Below are 24568 nucleotides of genomic sequence, written 5' to 3' on the forward strand. Positions count from 1 at the left end.
GCATCACCAAATTTGACCAATTTGTCGGTGGAGAACCGCACCTCTCCTTTTGTTAAGGGATATTCCATTCCCCAAAAACCCTACCACATCCCGCAATTAGCCCCCCCACCTATTTACCGACTTCTAGACCCACCCCTGGTTACACTGGTTATTAATTGAGCAGCATTTCACATTTGCGATGGCTTATCTCAGGTTTACATTAACCGGTGATCTTGCAATGTTTATCTCTTAAATATGTTACCTAGATAAATGTATTACAAAATTTCATTGCTCGACATCAGTTACATTTTAACGTTGTGATCTTTTTTCCATCAGGGTACACTAACGTTAACCCCATAGCTTCACCCATGTATATATTTGACACATGTGTTGAACAGACCTCCTCCTCCCCTCTCTGTGTCTTTCACCCTCTGCTTGTAACCTTACCCTCCCACCCCTATCTGTCTCCCCATTTTCCCTGCCTTTGATCTCTTCCTTCCCCTTTCTTTGTTCATTTATTCCACCATCTCTCTCTGACCATATTTTTCCTCCCCTCCGCCTTCTGTCTTTCCAACTTTGTCTCCTCCTCCTCCTTTTGAACCTGCCCACTACCCCTTTACATCTTCCGCCTGCCTTATGCATCACCTTTTCCAACTGTCTCTCACTCCATTTTCCCACCTGTCGCTCTATCTATCCGCCCACCCCCTATATCCATCTCATCCTGTCTCTAGCCATGCTCACTGGTACATGTTGCACCTACAGTACAGTTCAATAAAGCAGGCTGAAGGTACCTCCACAACACACCTGTTGCCAGGGACTTGAAAGTCATTTATTTGCTCCCAGTGGCCCAGAGTTGGACTGCATGGGAACCTGTAGGCAGGCATATTTGTCATAAAGTTTCTGGTCGTCTATGTGCAAAAACCACGTCATTGTCCTTCAGATTTGTGCCTGCCATCAAAGAAAAAGTAATATACTCCCTGAAACATTCTGTGTGAACTTGCACCATTGGTCATTGCTCAGAGACGGGGTACAGCTGGTCTAGTCTGCTACCATTCCACGTGTAGGCTGCCACTGACATAACAGTACAAATGGCTGTGTTTATAGTGCTGTGGCAAGAAACTGTAAACTGCTGATGAATGGGTTAGGATTATGTCCTGAAATGAATTATTATTCGACACGAAATTAGAAGGTCAGCGTTGGCCGTAATATTGATGATAACTAGAAACCAGTGGCTATGAGTTTAATTTGTACACTACAGCACTGAAGATGATCAATATATGATTGAAAATCGATTTTGCTATCAATAAACCATCAATATTACGGCCAACGCTGACCTTGCTTCTAATTTCACGTATATGGTCGTTGTGTACACAGCACTCCATGGAGTCACCAATCAATAAACTGGACACGACTCTGGATGTGCATCATCGCCGAGCAAGGTGCTGACCTGGAGAGAAACTCCTTTCGTCTAATGTTTTGGAGTGGCACAGCGGAGCTACTCAGGTCATATAGTTGGGCGTCATGTTGAGGTATTATGACTTCAGGCCACAGCAGGTAGTGACTGTGGGAAATCAGAAGGCAAAGAGTATGTAACAGAGGTCCTGCACTCTCAAGTGTTCCCTCAAGCGACACTATCGTTACGTCACTTTTCAGCATCAGAATGGTCATTCACAGGGGTCGTGTGTCTAAATGAACCCTCTAAGTAACGCTGAGATACGCCTGTGTCAGGATTTTCTCCAGATCCAGAACATATGTGAGACAAGCTTAGACATGAACTCCACCCCACCTGCAGTATCAAGGATATCAACCATTCACAAAATTCGTCAGTCAGCTTGCCTGAGAAAAGCACAGAACGGTTTTATAACACCCATCCCATCCACATAAATTTATGGATCCAGGCCATACTCATACGTGGGTTCTTGCTGTGAAATTCTTTGTAAGTCTGACTAGATACTGAAATCACTGAAATAATAATACATTCCTCTTCAGTTCGTGAGGTTTCATTTTGTTTCTCTTCTCTTCCTGGATATTTCTTTTGTCTGGTGCGGTGTATATATTTAGTCAGACACTCGGGACCTGGTTGCCAACGGGAGTTCTGAAATATCATGCTGTGGGATCATACAGACACAATCCATGTGTCAACAAGTATTGTGCTGACAGCTCTCGGATACTGTCTCTGAGATATTAGGACGCAGTATGGCGGAGACGTATCGCTGTGCCCTCAGAATCCCGTGAAAGACTGACAGATCTCGTTTTGTTTCCACAGTGGTGCAAATGTTGTGGTTATCTGTAGTAAATCCCTTCGTCTTTTATTTTGTTTTCTCATTAAAACCGTAACTTTTACAGAAGATTTTGTCTAATGGTTTGAGTTTTGTGCCCATATCGAGTGGGGTATCCATATATACCATCGCCATTTGTGCTTATACAGAATATAAATTTCCCAACATAACTGGTAGCATGTCATGTGGATTTTAGAAATTGTTAAACAGAATCCCTATTTGTATTTGTTTTCGACTTCATTGTTAATTAATGGCCCATAATGAGTAATTGTGATCCTGTATAAAGGTATTTTTATCTAACAGAGCACCTTTCTAACAAACTGTGCTCCCATGTAACTGCTCTCGCGATTCCTTTCTTTCTCCCTCACCACGTGCTTAACTATTCTCACCTGCCACAGGTGGTGCATGATTCCATCGCATGTTAACGTACTTGACGCACCACACATACTTTGAACATTCAGCAAAACCCGCTGGTATTGACTTCATACTATGTGCTTTTTAACAGCTAGAGGGGAGTTGTCGAGCAGGAAACCTAGTAGTAAATTCAGCAACGAAGTCATCACTCTTTACTTATAGTCTCTTAGCAAATGCTCAGTTAAAAGTTTCCCGTTTGTTCTTAAGTTAATTGTGTTAGTTGTGAGCTCAAGAAATTGTCCTGGATGTTACTAAATATAGAAAAAGCAGTTATATATACACCACACAGACGGTTCGTGTTAGGAACTCCACTTAATCTGCATACTCTTAGCTGCATATTCTATAATTAATTTTCTGGAATAAAAGATCATTCTTACAAATATTCATTTCCCGTGATAGTAGACACTGTCCCATTGAGCTTATATTGCGAAGGTTAACTGTTGTCGTCACATAAAACATATTCACAATTAAATGGAAAGATCATGGAAACGGCTTCTGCAAATTACAAATATTGGAACTTATAGTTGAATTTATAGACGATAGTTAGCTTTCAAATTTTAACGTCATTAATGACATCTTTCAGTTATTCCCATAGTCAGATTCTTTTAAAACATAAAATAAAAATAGAACAAAAAAATGACATAAAAGCAACAATACATGGTTTTTTTCAGATATGTTGTAGCTCGTATATCGAAGACAAATGGAGAAAATAAAAGAAGATTCAGAATACAATTAAAAGTAGGGGTGAAATGAGGTATTACGTCTATCCTAACTCTGTCCCACAGTATTACATGTGTAGTACCGAACCCATGAGTACTCACTTGCGGGTAGCGTCCGTGCAGCAGAAGACGCAGTGAGTACAGGATGGTTGCTTTCACGTATGCATATATACACACACACACGCATAAATACACATTCATTCATAAATATTTCTGTCAATTACTGTAAATAAAATTCTGCGTCCTCACTAAATTCAACCATTCTCCCTCTCTCTCTCTCTCTCTCTCTCTCATACACACACACACACACACACACACACACACATACACACACACACACACACGCAGTTGCAAACACAAACACATCAAAGTCCTGGTTGTTAGGTTATGTTAAGAAATTACAGCTGTATACTTAAAGTTCCATGTGTCAAGCTGATGATGTGAATGACACCTGGACACTGACAGACCGATCGGAAAATTTTTTCTACTACGCTTTACTCTTCCATTACTTTCTCATGCAAAGCATTGCATATGGAAGAATGGAGAGCTTAATACACTAATCAACCAGTACATTATGACCACCTACATAATAGCCGGTATGCCGACCTTTTGCACGGGTAACAGCGCCGACGCATCACGTCATGGAAGCAATGAGGCCTTGGTAGGTGGCTGTAGGGAGTCAGCACCATATCTGCACACACGAGTCACCTAATTCCCGTAAATTCCGAGGAGGGGGCGATGAGGTCTGATACCATGTTCGATCATATCACAATCTACCAGGTTCAGATCTGGCAACTTTTGGGGCCAGCACATCAACTGGATCTCGCCATTGTGTTCCTAGAACCATTCCATCACACTCCTGGAATTGTAACATGGCGCATCGTCTTGCTGAAAAATGCCACTGCTGTCGAGAAACTTGATCGGCATGAAGGGATGTACGTGGCCTGCAACCAGTGCACGATCTCCACTGGACCCATGGATGCCAATGTAGGTGTTCTCAAGACCATAATTGAGCCTGCCGCCAGCTTGTCTCAGTCGTGCAGTACAGGTGTCAAGGAGGTGTTCTCCTGGAACACGATGGTTTCGAGCACTCCCATCGGCATGATGAAGAAGTTATGGGGAGTCATCAGACCATGCAACGTTCTGCTACTGCGCCAACGTCCAGTGCCGATGACAGCGCTGGCCGCGGTGGTCTAGCGGTTCTAGGCGCTCAGTCCGGGACTGCTACAGTCGCAGGTTCGAATCCTGCCTCGGGCATGGATGTGTGTGATGTCCCTAGGTTAGTTAGGTTTAAGTAGTTCTAAGTTCTAGGGGACTGATGACCACAGATGTTAAGTCCCATAGTGCTCAGAGCCATTTGAACCGATGACAGCGTGCCCATTTCAGCTGTAGTTGCCGATGAGGTGTTATTAACATTGGTACATGCATGAGTCCTCAGCTTTTTTTTTTTTTTTTTTTTTTTTTTTTTTTTTTTTTTTTTTTTTTTTTTTTTTGGTCGTCAGTCTACTGACTGGTTTGATGCGGCCCGCCACGAATTCCTTTCCTGTGCTAACCTCTTCATCTCAGAGTAGCACTTGCAACCTACGTCCTCAATTATTTGCTTGACGTATTCCAATCTCTGTCTTCCCCTACAGTTTTTGCACTCTACAGCTCCCTCTAGTACCATGGAAGTCATTCCCTCATGTCTTAGCAGATGTCCTATCATCCTGTCCCTTCTCCTTATCAGTGTTTTCCACATATTCCTTTCCTCTCCGATTCTGCATAGAACCTCCTCATTCTTTACCTTAACAGTCCACCTAATTTTCAACATTCGTCTATAGCACCACATCTCAAATGCTTCGATTCTCCTCTGTTCCGGTTTTCCCACAGTCCATGTTTCACTACCATACAATGCTGTGCTCCAGACGTACATCCTCAGAAATTTCTTCCTCAAATGAAGGCCGGTATTTGATATTAGTAGACTTCTCTTGGCCAGAAATGCCTTTTTTGCCATAGCGAGTCTGCTTTTGATGTCCTCCTTGCTCCGTCCGTCATTGGTTATTTTACTGCCTAGGTAGCAGAATTCCTTAACTTCATTGACTTCGTGACCATCAATCCTGATGTTAAGTTTCTCGCTGTTCTCATTTCTGCTACTTCTCATTACCTCCGTCTTTCTCCGATTTACTCTCAACCCATACTGGGTACTCATTAGAGTGTTCATTCCTTTCAGCAGATCATTTAATTCTTCTTCACTTTCACTCAGCAATGTCATCAGCGAATCGTATCATTGAATCCTTTCACCTTGTATTTTAATTCCACTCCTGAACCTTTCTTTTATTTCCATCATTGCTTCCCCGATGTACAGATTGAAGAGTAGGGGCGAAAGGCTACAGCCTTCTCTTAAACCCTTCTTAATACGAGCACTTCGTTCTTGATCGTCCACTCTTATTATTCCCTCTTGGTTGTTGTACATATTGTATATGACCCGTCTCTCCCTATAGCTTACCCCTCCTTTTTTCAGAACCTCGAACAGCTTGAACCATTTTATATTGTCGAACGCTTTTTCCAGGTCGACAAATCCTATGAAAGTGTCTTGATTTTTCTTTAGCCTTGCTTCCATTATTAGCCGTAACGTCAGAATTGCCTCTCTCGTCCCTCTACTTTTCCTAAAGCCAAACTGATCGTCACAAAGCGCATTCTCAATTTTCTTTTCCATTATTCTGTATATTATTCTTGTAAGCAGCTTCGATGCATCAGGTGTTAAGCACTTGTCAGCCCTTGCCGTTTTCGGAATTATGTGGATGATGCTTTTCCGAAAGTCAGATGGTATGTCGCCAACGTGAATAGTCGTTTTGTTGCCACTTCCCCCAATGATTTTACAAATTCTGATCGAATGTTATCTATCCCTTCTGTCTTATTTGACCGAAAGTCCTCCAAAGCTCTTTTAAATTCCGATTCTAATACTGGATCCCCTATCTCTTCTAAATCGACTCCTGTTTCTTCTTCTATCACATCAGACAAATCTTCACCCTCATAGAGGCTTTCAATGTATTCTTTCCACCTATCTGCTCTCTCCTCTGCATTTAACAGTGGAATTCCCGTTGCACTCTTAATGTTACCACCGTTGCTTTTAATGTCACCAGAGGTTGTTTTGACTTTCCTGTATGCTGAGTCTGTCCTTCCGACAATCATATCTTTTTCGGTGTCTTCACATTTTTCCTGCAGCCATTTCGTCTCAGCTTCCCAGCACTTCCTATTTATTTCATTCCTCAGCGACTTGTATTTCTGTATTCCTGATTTTCCCGGAACATGTTTGTACTTCCTCCTTTCATCAATCAACTGAAGTATTTCTTCTGTTACCCTTGGTTTCTTCGCAGCTACCTTCTTTGTTCCTATGTTTTCCTTCCCAACTTCTGTGATGGCCCTTTTTAGAGATGTCAATTCCTCTTCAACTGTACTGCCTACTGCGCTATTCCTTATTGCTGTATCTATAGCATTAGAGAACTTCAAACGTATCTCGTCATTCCTTAGTACTTCCGTATCCCACTTCTTTGCGTATTGATTCTTCCTGACTAATGTCTTGAACTTCAGCCTACTCTTCATCACTACTATATTATGATATGAGTCTATATCTGCTCCTGGGTACGCCTTACAATCCAGTATCTGATTTCGGAATCTCTGTCTGACCATGATGTAATCTAATTGAAATTTTCCCGTATCTCCCGGCCTTTTCCAAGTATACCTCCTCCTCTTGTGATTCTTGAACGGGGTATTCGCTATTACTGGCTGAAACTTGTTACAGAACTCAATTAGTCCTTCTCCTCTTTCATTCCTTGTCCCAAGCCCATATTCTCCTGTAACTTTTTCTTCTACTCCTTCCCCTACTACTGCATTCCAGTCGCCCATGACTATTAGATTTTCGTCCCCCTTTACATACTGCATTATCCTCTCAATATCCTCATACACTTTCTCTATCCGTTCATCTTCAGCTTGCGACGTCGGCATGTATACCTGAACTATCGTTGTCGGTGTTGGTCTGCTGTCGATTCTGATTGGAACAACCCGGTCACTGAACTTTTCACAGTAATACACCCTCTGCCCTACCTTCCTATTCATAACGAATCCTACACCTTTTATACCATTTTCTGCTGCTGTTGATATTACCCGATACTCATCTGACCAGAAATCCTTGTCTTCCTTCCACTTCACTTCACTGACCCCTACTATATCTCGATTGAGCCTTTGCATTTCCCTTTTGAGATTTTCTAGTTTCCCTACCACGTTCAAGCTTCTGACATTCCACGCCCCGACTCGTAGAACGTTATCTTTTCGTTGATTAATCAATGTTTTTCTCATGGTAACCTCCCCCTTGGCAGTCCCCTCCCGGAAATCCGAATGGGGGACTATTCCGGAATCCTTTGCCAATGGAGAGATCATCACGACACTTCTTCAATTACAGACCACATGTCCTGTGGATACACGTTACGTGTCTTTAATGCAGTGGTTTCCATTGCCTTCTGCATCCTCATGTCGTTGATCATTGCTGATACTTCCGCCTTTAGGGGCAATTTCCCATCCCTAGGGCACGAGAGTGCCCTGAACCTCTATCCGCTCCTCCGCCCTCTTTGACAAGGCCGTTGGCAGAATGAGGCTGACTTCTTATGCCGGAAGTCTTCGGCCGCCAATGCTTCAGCTATGGAGGGCAATTATTAGGAGTGCTCGGTGCACTGTGTATTGAGACACACTTGATATCTGCCCAGCATTAAAGTCTGATGTTGGTACGTCTCAGTTCTCCCCCTGTCTTGTTTTACCAGTCTATCCAGCCGACATCTCTAAAGAGGGGTGGCCACCCGATCCCATGGCGTCTGGGAGTGATTTCACCTTGGTTTCGGCACGTGTTGAAGACATTCACCACGCGGCAAGTCGTGCAGTTTCAGAAGTGCTCGTGCCGAGCCTTCGGGCCATCACAGTCCGCCGTCGGTCAAACTCAGACAGATCGCGCGCCTTCCCCACTCTACACACGGACAGCACGCTCACTGATACTACACGCACTCTACGTGTGTCTGCCTAGCAGTCATTCCTCGCGTGGTGACGCTGCTGTCGCCTCTACGGGTTTATATCGATAGTGGGTCACTGGTCATGATGTTCACTGTATAACTTACTATATTCACTAAACCTTTAAGTACCTGTGGTTATGAACGCTTTGCCGGTCGCTGTGACCGAGTGGTTTAAGGCGCTTCAGTCCGGAACCGCGCGACTTCTACGCTCGCAGGTTCGAATCCTGCCTCGGGCATGGATGTGTGTGATGTCCTTAGGTTAGTTAAGTAGTTCTAAGTTCTTGGGGACTGATGACCTCAGATGTTAAGTCCCATAATGCTCAGAGCCAATTATGAACACTTTGTCTACGGGCAATTCCGCCTCTAGTGCCGAAAGAGAAGGTTACTAGTTTACCGCCTCACCACAGCTTCGAGTGCGTCTGAACTGCTTCTCCTCATTCTTGTTCCTGTCTTCGGGTGTGTCACATTGTCGACTGGTTCGTAGAGTTAGTTATTGTGTCTGTACGTTGGTATAGGCGTACTGTGCGCTATAGGGTCAATGGGTGTTTCAAGAAAAGGGGCAGTCAGCTTTAGTTTCTACAAATCCATGCGTTCCGTGCAGCCCGGATCTCTAGAGACTCATGAATGGTTTGTTGATAGAATTCTTTTAACATCTGCTCAGGATCAAACTCCTAATTTTGATTCTGATAACTATGTCTCTTTCGTAAGGCTTTTAGATACACTACAAGTAGAAAGGCTACTTTGTCGTTATGGTTCTTAAGTATCGTGATGGTTCCATAAGTATGGTGCTTCTTCGTGAAGCGGAACAGGATTTCATCAATGTCCGAGTGTTCAGACTCCCGCCGGAAGCAAACGAAAGTTTACTTAAGGAAGTGTTGCTTCCTTATGCCTGTTATACGACGCAAACGCTGGTCCACCCAACACTGGTTGCAATGTTATAGCGGAATCTGTTCAGTGCAGTTGTTAACCAAAGCTAACGATCCCTCCCATCTACTGCATTCAGGTTACCACTTAACGGGCTAGTAGGGTCGTACTTTCTCCGCCGGGAAACTGAGAACCTTAGATCTAATTGACCGCACCGGGTATTTACATTCAAGTTCTCGTTTGAACAGCGTCGAAAACTGATAGCTTATCTGGTTACTACTGCTTACCTGGTTGGTGCCACGTCCACACCGGTGAAATAGAACGAGAGAGAGAGACGCACAGCTTACTGCTCCCGACTTTCCGCCTTTACCCTCGCAGCACGGTCTTCAATTTTTAGCTGCCTACCTAGCAGTACCCGCATCGCAACACGAGAGACATCTTACGCCGGATATTCAGGAATCGGTTACGTCAACTCCTCACACACCTCACCGTGAAGTAACGCCGGCGATTGATGTATCTCGTAGTGCTGAGTTACGCATTCCTGATGGGTGCGGAAACAGCAGCTGAGGTCCCCAATCTTTCCCGAATTATTTCTTCAGCGACTGAGGTAACTCCTGCGAACCCATCCAAGAGTGGGGAAGTCGTTGAGCCTTCTAATGCTCCAGTGAGTGAACAGCAGAAAATTTAGGCTCCCCTAGAATTACCTGTTCCCTTGTAGCGACCGATGTTGTCACTCCAGTGGAAGCGATTGGTAGCCAGGAAATTCTACCTCTCAATCCAGCTGTTTTAGTGCCTGAACCCTCCCTTGTGCGTCGATCTGAATCGCAAGGATCAATCGTTTGGAGTGGGTCTCTGCGGATTGTTGTCTGTCAGTTGCTTTGGTTAATGATCAAGAACCGCCTACGTCCGATACTGCCGACGCTGTATTACCTCGTGGCGTTGTAAAAAAGGCGTCCAATTAGAGCGCGTCGTTTCACAAAAAACAAGAAATATGAACATTGAAGAGGTGGAAGTGCAAGGCTGGCAACCTCTGATTCGTCAATGGACTCACCAGTGGATCTAGACACACTTTTGCGACGTAATTCAGTTGGTTGGCATATCAAATTTTGTTTGTTGTTGTTAAAGTATGCAGACTTATACGTTCCTTTCTTTGAATGTTAATGAGGAGGAATCGGGCCTGCGGCTCGCTTCGCTGTGTAAATTTATCTATGATTCCTGTGCCGATGTCGTATTCCTACAAGAAGAACAATTTACTAGCATTTCTCTCTCTGGTTATTGCACTGTGCTTAATGTGGCTCCCGAACGTTCCACGGGGATTGCTTCATTTTTTAGGGAGGCCATTCCTATTTGAGGTATTGTAGTTCATGACAATGGTAAAGGAATGGCATGTACTCCTTTCGTCTGACCTTGATTCTCCATTACGCACCGACCGGTATCGGACGATCTCTGGACCAATTTTTATAAGGGAGAGCGGGTTTATTTGTTAGTGAAAGGTCCGCGGAGTATTCTGATCGGTGATGGTATTAATTGAATCTTGTGTCCTGTAGGCCAGCCTTCCAATTTTAATTTCTGGTGGGAATTGCAAGACTTAGTTCGTTTCTTGAAACTGCAAGATGTAGTGGTCTGCAAATATCCGACTCTCTTCGAATTTACCTATTTTATTTTTGCTTCTAGCAGTTGGCATGTTGGATTTTATTTATCTCATAGGCTACGTGGTAGGATTTTGGCTGTCGATGTCAAGTTCACGGACCACAGTGCAGGCACTGTTACGTTAAATCACACATAAATTATATCTGTCGCCTTGGATGATGAATGTTGCGCACCTGGAGGATCCCTTTCTCGATGGGGTGATGCGGGAAGCGTGGGACCACAGTCTCCGTTCAACTCCTGATAGCCTCCAGTTCGGAATGATGGATTCAACTGGCAAAGCCAAGGTTCCGACAAGCGTGACGTGGTTTTGCTGTGATAGAGAGCGGGAATTTCGTAGGACGCAAGAATTTTACTGTTCTCTCTTATGTGACGTTTATGAAAGTACTCAAAAGCTTACACACCACTTAACCTAAATTATCTTAAGGACAAACACACACACCCATGCCTGAAGGAGCACTCGAACCTCCGCCGGGACCAGCCGCACAGTCCATGCCTGCAGCGCCTTACATCGCTGGGGTAATGACTCATCAGGCTCAAGTGAAGAGTACACATGTCAGTCTTGTAAAACGCAGTTGTTACGTTAAAGCACAGTCAAATGGAAGGGTTTAGGATGTGATCCATAGCACGTTCCGTTGTTGTGGATGAACTGACTTCTCTATATCATCTGATTCGACATCAGGCTCTCAAGACGGCAATGTTATGTTGCATGCTCTATATTATGTTGCATGCTCTACATCAGTCCTATGTTCATTACATTCTAGATGGAAGGGACCATAATGGCCCATTCACCTTCCACCAATATATGGCCACAGCGTACTGTTAGTGTTTGCGCCTGCTATGATATCGCAGCTTATTGGCCAATATGTTGAACCCCTTATTGGCTGAGTTAACCGGTCCTTGTGGTGTTCTTGTCACAACCTCTTTTCAGGTGTATTGTTACACAGTTCATACCAGTTTTGTGGTTGGTCATTTTTAAATTAAAATATGCAAAGCTTATTGCGGGCAACGACTGGAAAAGAGAAAGGATCCTATTTCCTTTGCTGAGCGTAAAAGTGGCGTAGCCACGTAGGATTAACTCCCATTTAGTTTTATACTGTTTTGAGGAGTAAGTTTTAGGATTTCAAAATAGAAAAGTAGTAAAGCGCGCGTATGGAAGAAGAAAGGTCACGGGATGGAATTTCGGCCGAACAGCCAGACCACGGATTTCTCAGATTCGTTAACTAGATATTAACAAAGATATTAACTGCGAAAAAACCATGGTTAACAGAAGAAATACTTCAACTGATCGATGAAAGAATGAAGTACAGAAATTCAGGAATACAGAAATGCAACTCACGTGGGAATGAAATAAATACGATTGTTGCCAGTCAAGACGAAATTGCGGCAGGAAACATGTGAAGAAGTCGAAAACGAAATAATCGTCAGAAAGACTGAGTCAGCAGATAAAAAAGTCAAACCAACCTTCTGTGAAATTGAAAACGATGGTGGTAACATTAAGAGCGGAATAAGATTCCACCGTTTAACACAGAGGAAAGAGAGGTTAGGTATAAAGAATGCACTGATGACCCCTATGGGGGGGAGAACTTTTCTGATGAAATGACAGAAGAAGAAGCCGGAGTCCATAAGCGAGACACAGAGGATTAAGTATTAGAGTTAGAATTGAACTAAATTGTGGAAAACTTGAGATCAAATGGAGTAGAAGGGTTAGATATCCTTTCATAGCATTAAGAAAAATGGCAACCAAACGGCTCTTTAGATGAAATCTATGAGACTGTCAACTTACCATCAGACTTCCGGAAAGATATCACCTACACAATTTCGAAGATAGAAAGGGGAAAAAGTACTGCACACTCAGTTTGATATCGGACAAATACAATTTACTTGCAAGAATAATATACAGAAGAATGGAAAAGAAAACTATCTGTTAGATAAAGACCAATTTGACTTTAGGGCAGGTAAAGGAGCCACAGCGGCAGTTCTCACTTTGCGCTTGATAACGGAAGCAAGACTGAATAAAAATTAAAACATATTCATAGGATGTGGCGATCCAGAAAACGCCTTCGTCATTGTGGAACGGTGCGAGATGAGCGACATTATGAGAAAAATAGAAGTAAGCAGATATAGACATATGATTTCCAATATACGCAAGAACCAAGAAGGAATAGTATGACTAGAAGACCGAAAAGGAAATGCTGGAATTAAAAGGGTCGTTAAACAGGGATGCATTCATTCTTTGGTCCCAACTCTTCAATCTACAAGTCGAAGAAGCAGCGGCAGGAATAAATGAAAGTTTGAGAAGTGGGATTTAAATTCAGAGTGGAAGGATATCAGTTCAATCTGTACATCGAATAAGCAATGACAGAAATAGCATAAATGTTCAAAAGTAGAATTAAAATTCAAGTGAAAGTGTTTTAATGAGAAGATTCGCTGATGGCATCACTATCCTCAGTGAAAGTGAAGAGAAATGACAGGAACTGTTGAATGGAGTGAGCAGCTTAATGCGTACAGGATATGGGCCGAGTGTAAAACAGAAAAAGACAAAACTAATGAGAAGGGGCATAATCGAGAAGAGCGAGAATCTTAACACCAGAATTGGTGATCACGAAGTGCGTGAAGTAAAGGAGTTCTCCGAATGAGATTTTCACTCTGTAGCGGAGTGTGCGCTGATATGAAACTTCCTGGCAGATTAAAACTTTGTACTGGACCGAGACTCGTCTACATCGTGTAACGGTTACTACAGACTGATGTGATAGTCTATCTGCTGTGCTGCTACAATTTTTTTCGTAGCTCTTCTTCATCTTCATAATAATCATCATCATTCTCCTCGCTGTATTCACCCTCTTCACCACCTTCTCTGTTTCTGATTTCACATACACATTGTTTTATTCGCTTCTAATGTCTTTCTCTTGTTCTTAGTCTTCCTAATCCTCTCGGAATAGCTACTCTTCTTAATCAATGTTTCTAGTGGTCAAGAAATTGATTAAAATGCTTTCTCTAGTACAGACTCTGCTTCAGTCTCCCTTTATTGCGCCAGCGACAGATTCCTCCATATATTTCGTGGAGATTTATGCAAAACCTTGCAAACACAATTTAATTACTGGCTGAAATTGAGAGTAATATATTATGTCATTAAGATCTCCACTAAGATTCACTATATTTGCTGTGGATGACAGAATGGAACACTAATTCAAGATAAAATGTTCACTCAATTATTTTTTCATAAATTTATGTACTCTTAGACAGTTAAACTGTAGAATTATGTGTAATATTTGTTATTGTTACCAGCTGCATAAATGTTCATTTTTCTATATTATCACTGTTACGCCATGAGATTTATTTTGTATTTATTAGCAGTCTTCCTCAGTGAACAATCGGTTATTAATGCTCTTGCCCTTCCTTGGCGTTTTGTCTCTGTTTTTGTCGTTTCTCATACTGTCTTCACAAGGGAAAAACGTAACGAGCTGCACGTTACATAGGTCATGTTGTTACACCAAACAAATAGCCCCATCTTAATTGTAACAAACTGCCGACACATCCACACTTCACGTTTGATTACATAGAAGCATTACTTTGGCATCGGGGTGCCGCGGATAAAATCACAACTTGAGCTAAGGGGCTCAGTTTATACTAACAGTTGCATTTGTACTGTTTCTCTGCTGGCATTAAATATGAAGACGTACAAATTATTTACAAAGGGTTTGTAGTATAAATTCCCGATTTATAAATTCATTCAATTTTTTGACGTGTTACCTCGAAAAGTGATCGTCGTACTCGAATTTGGAGGTACAAGAATATTTTCCTGACGATCGTTAGCTTAATTTAGTTAAACAGAAAGCCATATATGAGTTTGTGATTAACGAATCTGTTTTACTAGTCGTTCGCTTATCTCCGATGCAAGAATGTAAAAATTTACTATCTGATGGAACCATAGGGCATACGACGTATGGTATTTGTTCAAGTGCAAGACACTAGGGGAGCACGGTGATCTGGATTTGGTAGCTGGTGTGTCGCTATTTTCTGACGTTTTTAAGAACTTCCGCAGCCTTTGTCTTAAAACCTATCAGCTGCTGTTCCACCTGGACTGGCTTGGGATGCTTTACTGAAAACTAGTAGAGCAGATGCATTATGTAGACAGCCTAGTGTAAGGAACAGTTCCATCTCTAGTTATCCTGAGAGTATTGATGAATAGTACGTCACATATCTCGATGTTAATAGCCTCTACAGCTAGACAATGATTCCCGTCTTCTATTCTGCTTCGCTTAGTTCGACAACTCTTGAACCTTTTGACGCGATAATATACGAGATGATTAAGATATTGCATGTCTTTTTGATCTTGAATATCCTAAAAATATCTACTATCTACAGTCTCATGAACCATTGCTCCATGAGAAAATCATACCACCAACTAGCTGCATCAGCAGCATCCCTTGTTGTTCAAGAAGTAGATTTCTACTTTGCGTGATAATAATAACGATGTAGTAAAGTATAGGAATCTAAAACAGTGCTAACATCGCAGACTGGTATTGAAGGAGATTTACAGAGTACCGTCACTCAAACAGAAATAACAGTAGCTTCAGTGCAACTATGGAGAATGTACGACAAAGGTTGAAAAAACTAGTGACAACCCGCGAAGGTAGATACTGAGCAGCTAGATTTACTGGAATATTTCATTTCGAAAGTAGTTTTACGTTTACTCGTAAAGAAACTTTAGTTAGTATTGAATTAAACTGAATTAATGTAACGTTCGAGGAGCTGGTAGCAGTAGGAATCGCGATTTTAGATATTTTAAAAACTTATCTTGTAGACCTTCACTATGAATGTAATACAGTGAACAAGTTTCCAGAAAAGCAGATACCGAAAGGTTGTGTCATCTTAATACTTCACATACTTACGAGGATAGGAGGGTTGATTCTTCAGCTTTCACTGTGAGTATCAGATATAACATTCGACTTGTAACAAAAACACTGGAGACTGAAACGGGGAGTGAAACAATCTTGTCTTAAAGAGCTAACCACTGATGATTACCGACAATGTATACTGAATTCGGATGTGGAACCAACTGTGCAGAATATTGTCAATCCAAATATTGTGTAGCTTGCACTGTTAAACGGCATACGTTTTTATAACATGAAATGCGTGCGGAAACGTTCTCAGTACTCGGGTCACAATACGACAATTAGTCCTTGCATATAACATGTAATTAAAATCTCATAGAAAATCTGATGTAGGTAGCTATAACCGTATATCAGGTCATTGGAACTTAATTCCACTTAAACATCGATCTTCTTCTACTTCATCTATCGTGCGTTAGGTGCGTTAGGTCTTGCTCAGCGTATTGCCGCTACATTTGGTCCTTCCATCTTTTTGCTGGTCTTTCACCCATTTATATCTGACTCAAACTTTTCTGTATTATTCAGGAGTCTTAGTATATTATAACTAGAGTCTGTCTCCTGCGCACATCAGTTTCAATTCTGCCTGAAAAGTTACAAAATTCTGACGTAACTTCCTGTCGCCCTTAGCCACGATAAACAGAAAGTGGTAGTATCAGTTTTATAGCCAGGTTTATTTAAAAGGTTAAATAAAACACCCTGATTCAAGTACAACACATAATGAAATAAATGAGAGACAATATGAATAATAAGTTATAAGTTTCTCAAGCAAAAGTACAAGGATAAACAGAAACAAGAAGTACAGATAAGTTTACAAGCTTACCATCCTGTTCTTCCATTTCCTCTTAAATTAACCGCAGCTTGCGCTCCTCTGTATTATTCTGTCCCTTATATATCATAGTATAATTTCCTATACCCCTAAGATTTTTCGTCTCGCTTTTGGTTTCTGTAATGAATGCTATTTCACATCTTATCTCTTCTAGCATCTTTTGCAGTTCCTGTTCCATTGTGGCTATCTCTCCGATACACCAAAGTCCTTCATTTTCTTTTACCGGCCCGTTATATGGGTTTCCACCCGACTTTTTCTCTTATGCAGCCTGCCAGTAATTTCTGATTTCGACTGGTCACCTGACGAAGGCTGTGCAGGTGTAGTTGGAAGTGGGGCTGCCAGTTTACGGCCTTCCACTGTGCCTGATTCCTTTCTAAGGATTTAGTCCATAGGGAGTTTCGCTAAGCCTTTAGAGGGCCCTTCCCATCTCCGACGCGTTTCATCAGTAAATTGCTAGTAACTCCCGAACTGTTGCTCTCAACACAAGAGAATGAATGTGAGGATCTTCATCTTTGTGTACACTCCGAACAAAAATTCGTAATCAAAATGATTCGTCATGACTGTACACAATTTCTCTTGTCGGACGACAGTAGGTAACAGTTCGACCTCTCGCCCGCGGGCGCGGCTAGAGTCAACAGACTTCTGCGTGTCTTATCTTGCCCGGCCAATCACCTGGGCTGTACCTCGTAGCCTATCTATCAGCCGGTCTGAAGCAGTCAGTTATGTACGGTTCATCGCACTCGGGACACGTGTGTCGTACAATACTTCAGGTACGACCCAAGCGCTGTGGCGAGCGTTGTTGACATCTTTACGCAAGAAAAATGTAGAATTTTCTTGGATATGCGTATAAAGGCAGCTCACAAGCTCGACTAATATCTTTGCTCACTCCTGGGCTTTTAATTTGGAATACATGCATTCACTTTACAAATGGAACTCATTCATGTTAAATAGTCTACCTTGATAAATAATACATACATTTTAGATGTAGAAATATCGTAAGTTACAGCCGTATTGTCAATACCTTTACGTATTTTTGCAAATAACAGAGACAATTTAGATGTGGAAATAACACTGTGACATTCAGTTTGAGAGTTCCAAAATCCAACTCTGCGGCGTACGTAATGAATGGCTCTTGCATTTTAATGGACGTGCACGTGTGTGTGTGTGTGTGTGTGTGTGTGTGTGTGGGTGTGTGTGTGTGTGCGTTTTTGAAGAGAGAGGGGAAAAAAGAGAGAGAAAGGGAGAACGAGAGAGAGAAAGACAGACAGAGACACATAGAGAGAGAGGCAGAAAGGGGGACAGGTAACAAGCGGGTGTGACGTCGTAAGAACGGTACTAGGTACGGCTGATGCTAAGAATATGTACCGTGGCCCGAAAACTCCATAGATATGTTACTAAGTGTCATCAATGTGTGACTGCTTTGATGCAGCCCGCCACGAATTCCTCTCCTTCAGATGAGAGTAGCAATTGCAGCTTATGTCGTCTATCATTTGATGTATGTATTCCAAGCTCTACCTTCCCCTAGAGATTTTACACTCTACAGTTTCCTCTAGTACCATGGGAGTTGTTTCCTGATGTCTTAACACATGTCCTACCATTTTGTTCCTTCTTTTTGTCAGTGTTTTCGATATATTCCTTTCCTCATCAAATCTACAGTGAACCTTCTCATTACTTACCTTCTTAATCCGTCCAATGTTTAATCTTCTTCCGCCGCACCACATCTCAAATGCTTCGATTCTCTTCTGTTCCGGTTTCCCCACAGCCCACGTCTCAATACCATACAACGCTGTGATCGAAGCATCCCTTCTCAGAATTTTTTTCCACAAATTAATACCTATGTTTGATCCTAGCAGACATCCCTTGACCAGGAATACCTTCCTTGATAGTCTGCTTTTAATGTCCTCCTTGCTCTGACCGCCTGATCTACTTCGTGATCACCAATACTGAAGTCAAGTTGTTCGCTATTCTGACTTTTGCTACTCCTCATTGCTTTCTCCTTTTTTCGATTTACTCTCAGACCATATTCTTTACTCATTCCATTAGCCAGATCCTATAAGTCCTCTTCACTTTCACTGAGCATGGCAACGCCCTCAGCGTATCTTATCAATGAAATGCTTACGCCTTGGGTTTTTACTCCATTTTTTAATCTTTCCATTATTTCTGTCTTTGCGTCTTCAATGTATAGCTTGAACAGTAAGATGGAAAGACTACTTCCCTGTCTTACACCCCTTTTAATCCGAGAGCTTGGTTCTTGATCTTCCAGTCTTATTGTTGCCTCTTGGTTCTTGTAAATATTGAATAGTATCCGTCTTTCCCTATAGCTTACCAGAATTTTTATCAGAATTTCGAACATCTTGAACCATTGGACAATGTCCAACGCTTTTTCCAGACTGGCAAATCCTATGAACGTCTCTTGATTTTTCTTCGGTCTTGCTTCCATTATCAGCTCCAACGTCAGAGTTCCCTCTCTGTTGCCTTCAGCTTTTCTAAGGCCAAACTGATTGACATATATCACTTACTCACTTTTCTTTTCCATTCTTCTGTGTATTGTTCTTGTTAGCAACATGGATGCGTGAGCTGTTATGCTGACTGTCGAAATTGTGTGGATGAGTTTTTCAGAATATCAGATGGAACTTCGCGTCTCACAAGTTCTTTCTGTGTATTATTCTTGTTAGCAACATGGATGCGTGAGCTGTTATGCTGACTGTCGAAATTGTGTGGATGATTTTTTCAGATCAGATGGAACTTCGCGTCTCATACGTTCTTCAGACCAACATGAATAGTCGTTGTGTTGCCATTTCCCCAACGAATTTTGAAAGTCTATGAAATGTTATCATTCTCTTCTGCCTTATGCGATCTTAAGTCTTCCAAAAATGCTTTTAAAATTCTGATTCTAGTACTGGATCCCCTATCTCTTCTACATCGGTTCCTATTTCTTGTTCTATCACGTTATCAGACAAGTCTTCGCCATGTTATAGGTCTTCAATGTGCTCTTTTCACCTATCCGCTCTCTTCTCTGCATGTAACAGAGGAATTCCCTTTGCATTCTTACTATCCTTGCTTTTAGTTCGACCGAAGGTTGTTATGATTTTGGTATATGCTGAGACAGTCCTCCTGACAATCATTTCTTTTTCGATTTCTTCACATTTCTCATGCAGGCATTTCGCCTTAGCATCCATGCATTTCCTATTTATTTCATCCCTATGTATCTTATATTCCTACATTCCTGAATTTTCCTAAACATTTTCGTACTTTTCTTTTAACTGTGTTTTCTTCCCAGCTTACGTGGTTGCCCTTATTAGAGGAGTATGCCTAGTGAACTATTCCTTGTCACAGTATCTAAAGCCGGAGAGAATTCCCAGAATATTTTATTATTCCTTAGTACTTCCGTACCTCACTTCTTTGGGCATTGATTCTTCCCAATCAGCATTTTAAACTTCGGCCTACCGATCACCATAACCAAATGGTGATCTAAGTCCATATCTGCTTTTGGGTACGCCTTACAATCCAGTATCTGATTTCGAAATCTCTGCCAAACCCTGAAGTTGTGTAACTGAAAACTTCTCGTAACTTCCGGCCTTTTTCGAGTTCACCTCCTCCTCTTGTGATTCTTGAACAGAGTATTCGTTACAACTAGCTGAAGTTTTTCGCGGAACTCAATTAGTCTTTCTCCTCTCTCATTTCTAGCACCAAGCCTATATTCTCCCTCAATCCTTTCATCTACTCGTTCCTGTGGTGTCACCGCCAGACACCACACTTGCTAGGTGGTAGTTTAAATCGGCCGCGGTCCATGTAGTACATGTCGGACCCGCGTGTCGCCACTGTGATCGCAGACCTAGCGCCACCACCAAGGCAGGTCTCGTGATACGAGAGTGGACTCGACCCTAGTTGTACGAGAACCAAGCTACCGGCCCCAGTTGTACGAGAGCCTAGCTACCGACCAGTTGTACGCGAACCTAGCTATCGCCCAGTTGTATGAAGCCTTTCTCTCTCATTAGCCGAGAGACAGAATAGCCATCAGCTAAGTTAATGGCAACGAACTAGCAAGGAAATATTAAAAGTTAAGTAAAAAGCATCTACTTACTTTTCTTCTTATTCATTAATAAGTTCTCATGTTCCAGACTTCACGCCTGCTCTATGCCGAACGTGCACTATCGGCCACAGCGTTAGTTTAGCGTGCCTTTCTTTTGGCTACTACCGTGTGGCGTAACAGTCTTGTTACGTCACAACAGTTCCAATAAAACCTTATTCCAGTTCCACGTGACTATCAGATTTTCCTCCATCTTCACGTAATGAATTGCCCGTTAAATATCTTCGTACACTTTCTCTGTCTCTTCATCTTCGGCTTGCTGTCGGCGTTGGTTTGTTGTTTTTTCTGATGCCAACAACCCTATCACTGAACTGTTCACAGTAACTCAATCTCTGCCCTACTTTCCTCTTCATAACGAATCCTACTCATGTTATACCATTTTCTGCTGCTGTTGGTATTATTTTATAGTGATCTGATAAGAAATCCCTGTCTTCTTTCTGTATCACTTCACTGAACCCCACTATATCTATATTGAGCCCTTGCATTTTCTTTTTCAGCTTTTCTAGCTTTCCTACCACGTTCAAACTTCCGACTTTCTATGGCCCGACTCGCAGAACATTGGTTATTCAGTCTTTATCTCATGGTCACCTCCACCTTGGGAGTCCTCTCTCGGAGATCCGAAAGTAGGACTAGTCCGGAATCTTTTGCCATCACGACACTTTTTCGATTACAGGCCACATGTCCTGTGGATACACGTTACGTGTCTTTAATGCAGTGGTTTCCATTGCCTTCTGAATCCTCATGTCGTTGATCATCGCTGATTCTTCCTCATCTAGGGGCAGTTTAACATCCACCGGGCAAAGAGAGTGCCCTGAATGTTAGTCTGATCCTCTGCCCCCTGCGACAATGCCGCTGGCTGAATGAGGGTGACTTCTTGTGCCTGAAGTCTTCGTTCCCCATTGCTTGATGGTTTTTATTCAAAACGTAAGCGGTGGTGTGGTGCTAAACCGGGACCCCTAGACAATGAGTCCATGATGTAGATAATAATATTGTTCTGTTCTCTGATAGTAAGCAAGAAGATCAGAATGCGTTGAATGGAATGAAACCTACTGAGAGCAGTGTATGAATTGAGAATAAACAAAATAATACGAAAGCATTAAGAGGTAGCAACTCGGAAATCATTATCAAACAAGCTTTTGACACTTACCATATCATCAGCGAGTATGAAAATGATGTTGGGCGGTTTCGTATCCGCAGAGGAGGAAGTCGCCAGCAAGCATGCGAATGCTAGGAGTAACACGGTGTGCATGTTTTGCGAGCGCTCCATCACAGCACAAGAACTGAAAAAAGACGTTTTCAATAAATCTGAACTGTCCGATATCCAAGACGCTTCTAAATTCATTTCTTTTAAATTCCTTTAAAGTTATTTTTAGTTGCCTGCCCGAACCACACTTTAGCATAAGAGAAATTTGGGACTTGATTTGACTTTTTATTTATTTTTTCACTTCTTAAGAACATCGTGTATCCTGTAGAACGGAAGCAGCCAACCTGATCATTGTGTTCCACTTGGTAAGATGTCATTTTGGAATGTGGAGACGCGCAACAAAATTTAAATGAATGTGAGTTCGGTCTCGAACTAGGAGAACGTGGGAAACCACGTTGCGTTACACACATTAGCAAGGAATCAAATAAGAAGCAATGGGTGTATTTGTTTTAATAAAAGACTATACCATTTGCCATTTCTTACTTTCACTTTGCTTATGTATGCAAGGTGGTCATAAAAATGCCGCATACTTTGATTGGTGGTCGTACTCATCGAATTATGAAAAATAAATCTAATAAGCATGGGACTGGAAACGCATATTGTCCGAGATAAACGCGTGTTTGTAGGAAGGGCTGCACGACGCTTGATTGCGGACTTCCTCCTCTGCTGATACGAAACTGCCCAAAGTCATTTTAGTCGTTGCTTTGGTGCTTCGTCAAATGTGTCAGGAGTGTATTGTGATGTCTTACTCTAGTAGTCTATCTACCATTAGGCGGTCTGCAGTCAGTTTTGTGGTTCGAGTCTTGTTGCAGGTTACACTAGTTTTCGTCGCGTTTTTTTTCCTTATTGTACAGTACTGTAAGCACTGGGTACGCATCATTTTGTTTTACTTCTTTTAAGCGCTGATTCACTTACGTGGGTACTGTTATTGCGCAGTTTGTAAGTATAACTGGTGTAGAACATTTACATTTTATCTCTTCCACCACTTTTTAACAATGGAAGCCTACTGCTTCTCAAGTGAAATGGTGGATATATACTCTGCTATGGTTTTGCAAATGGACGTAGTCTACGAGCCCGTACCCTCTGCTGAAAAATATCCACAGCACAGAGTGCCATCTGATAAGTTGTTCCGAAGACCTTCCCAGCGTCTGAGGGACACAGTTACCCTTGCACGTCGGAAGTGACAATCGAAGACCCCACACAGTCTGCACACTTGCCATGGCGGAGCGTACACTACGTTCGTAGAAGAAACCTTTGGGACCAGAGTGTGACGATTAGCAGCAGCAGCAGGCGTTTATCACTCTCTTGTCTGGGGGGGGGGGGTAAATAATGAATACTTGCTGTACCCATATCATCTACAGCGCGTTCAGGCCCTAAAGCCACAGGATCATCATGGAAAAGGGCGATTCCGTCAACGGCTGTTTCAGAAGTGTGCTGCAAGTCCACTGTCCACATTCAAGATTTTATTTACCGAGGAGGAAAAGTTCACAAGAGATGGTATTGTGAATTTTCATAACCAGCGTGTACAGGCAGATGTAAATCTCCAAGCAGTTCAGGAAAGAGGGCAGCACCACCGATTCTCAACATATGGGCTGGCGTGCTTGGCAATGAATTAACAGAATCATATGTGCTACCACGAAGGTTAACAGAGGCACACTATGTGGACTTTCTTATTAATGTGTTGCTTACGTTGCTGGAGGCTGTGTCATTGGAACAACGAAAACAAATGTGGTTCATGCATGATTGCGCTCCAGCACAATTTCGTCACAAATTGCGCATAGTCTGAAGCAGATATTCAGGACAGCTGGATTGGTCGCAGGGGCCTCCTTGTTTCCCAGAATTTTGGTTATGCAGACACTTGAAGCAATTGGTCTAAGTCACACCAATAACCGATAAGTAGACACTACAGGTTTGTGTCCTCAATGCGTACAAGAGGGTGTACAAGAGGTGCGTCATTCCTTACGCCAGAGGGCAGAGGGGTGCATTGTCAAGAATAGACGCCACGTTGAACACCTCCTGTTCCTGTAAACACATGTTTATCGCAGAAACTATGCATTTTCAGACCCGTGTTTCCTGGACTTACTCAGAAAGTATACATACTCAGAAAGTATACATTTCCGTACCCACGTTTACCGGACTTATTTCTCTTGTTTCGGTGACTACTACCGCCTCTCAAAGCATTCTACACCTTTCTTGAACAACCACTATACACTGCCTAGTCTCATTAAAGTGACAAACCGTCAAAAGCCTCAGCAACCACCATTTGCAGCCCGTACCGCTGTGGAACATGCAGGAGGAAAGCCAGTGAGGTTCGGGAAGGTATCGACCGGGATATGGAGTCACACTGACTACAACGAACGTTCATGTATAAAACGCTGCTACTTCTATGTCTACCGACTAACTAATTATTAATGCGGAAATACTGACATTTTTCAAAATATTTCTATTGCAGTAAATCTATATCAACTCCAGAAATATATTTTATATTTACTAAAATGCAAGCTAACATTGAAACAATAAGATAATAAAAGTAAACCCGAAATATGTTATTGAATAAAAAAACAACAGTAAGAATTTTTAAATAATGACAATTGTGGAAATGCGTGCAGGCACGA

The 24568-nt window shown here is 42.2% G+C and overlaps 1 protein-coding gene across 1 annotated transcript in view; it reads right to left on the bottom strand.

Moving 5' to 3' along the window:
• The window catches only part of LOC124788391 (arylsulfatase B-like), a 121737-nt gene extending 99721 nt beyond the window's left edge, over positions 1-22016 (bottom strand). The window contains exon 1 of the mRNA XM_047255656.1: positions 21897-22016. Coding sequence (XP_047111612.1) covers positions 21897-22016 — 120 coding nt within the window. The remainder of the gene's footprint in view (positions 1-21896) is intronic.
• Positions 22017-24568: the final 2552 nt, after the last annotated feature.

Source organism: Schistocerca piceifrons, chromosome 3 (genome assembly GCF_021461385.2).
Source record: "Schistocerca piceifrons isolate TAMUIC-IGC-003096 chromosome 3, iqSchPice1.1, whole genome shotgun sequence".
Taxonomy (NCBI): Eukaryota; Metazoa; Arthropoda; class Insecta; order Orthoptera; family Acrididae; genus Schistocerca; species Schistocerca piceifrons.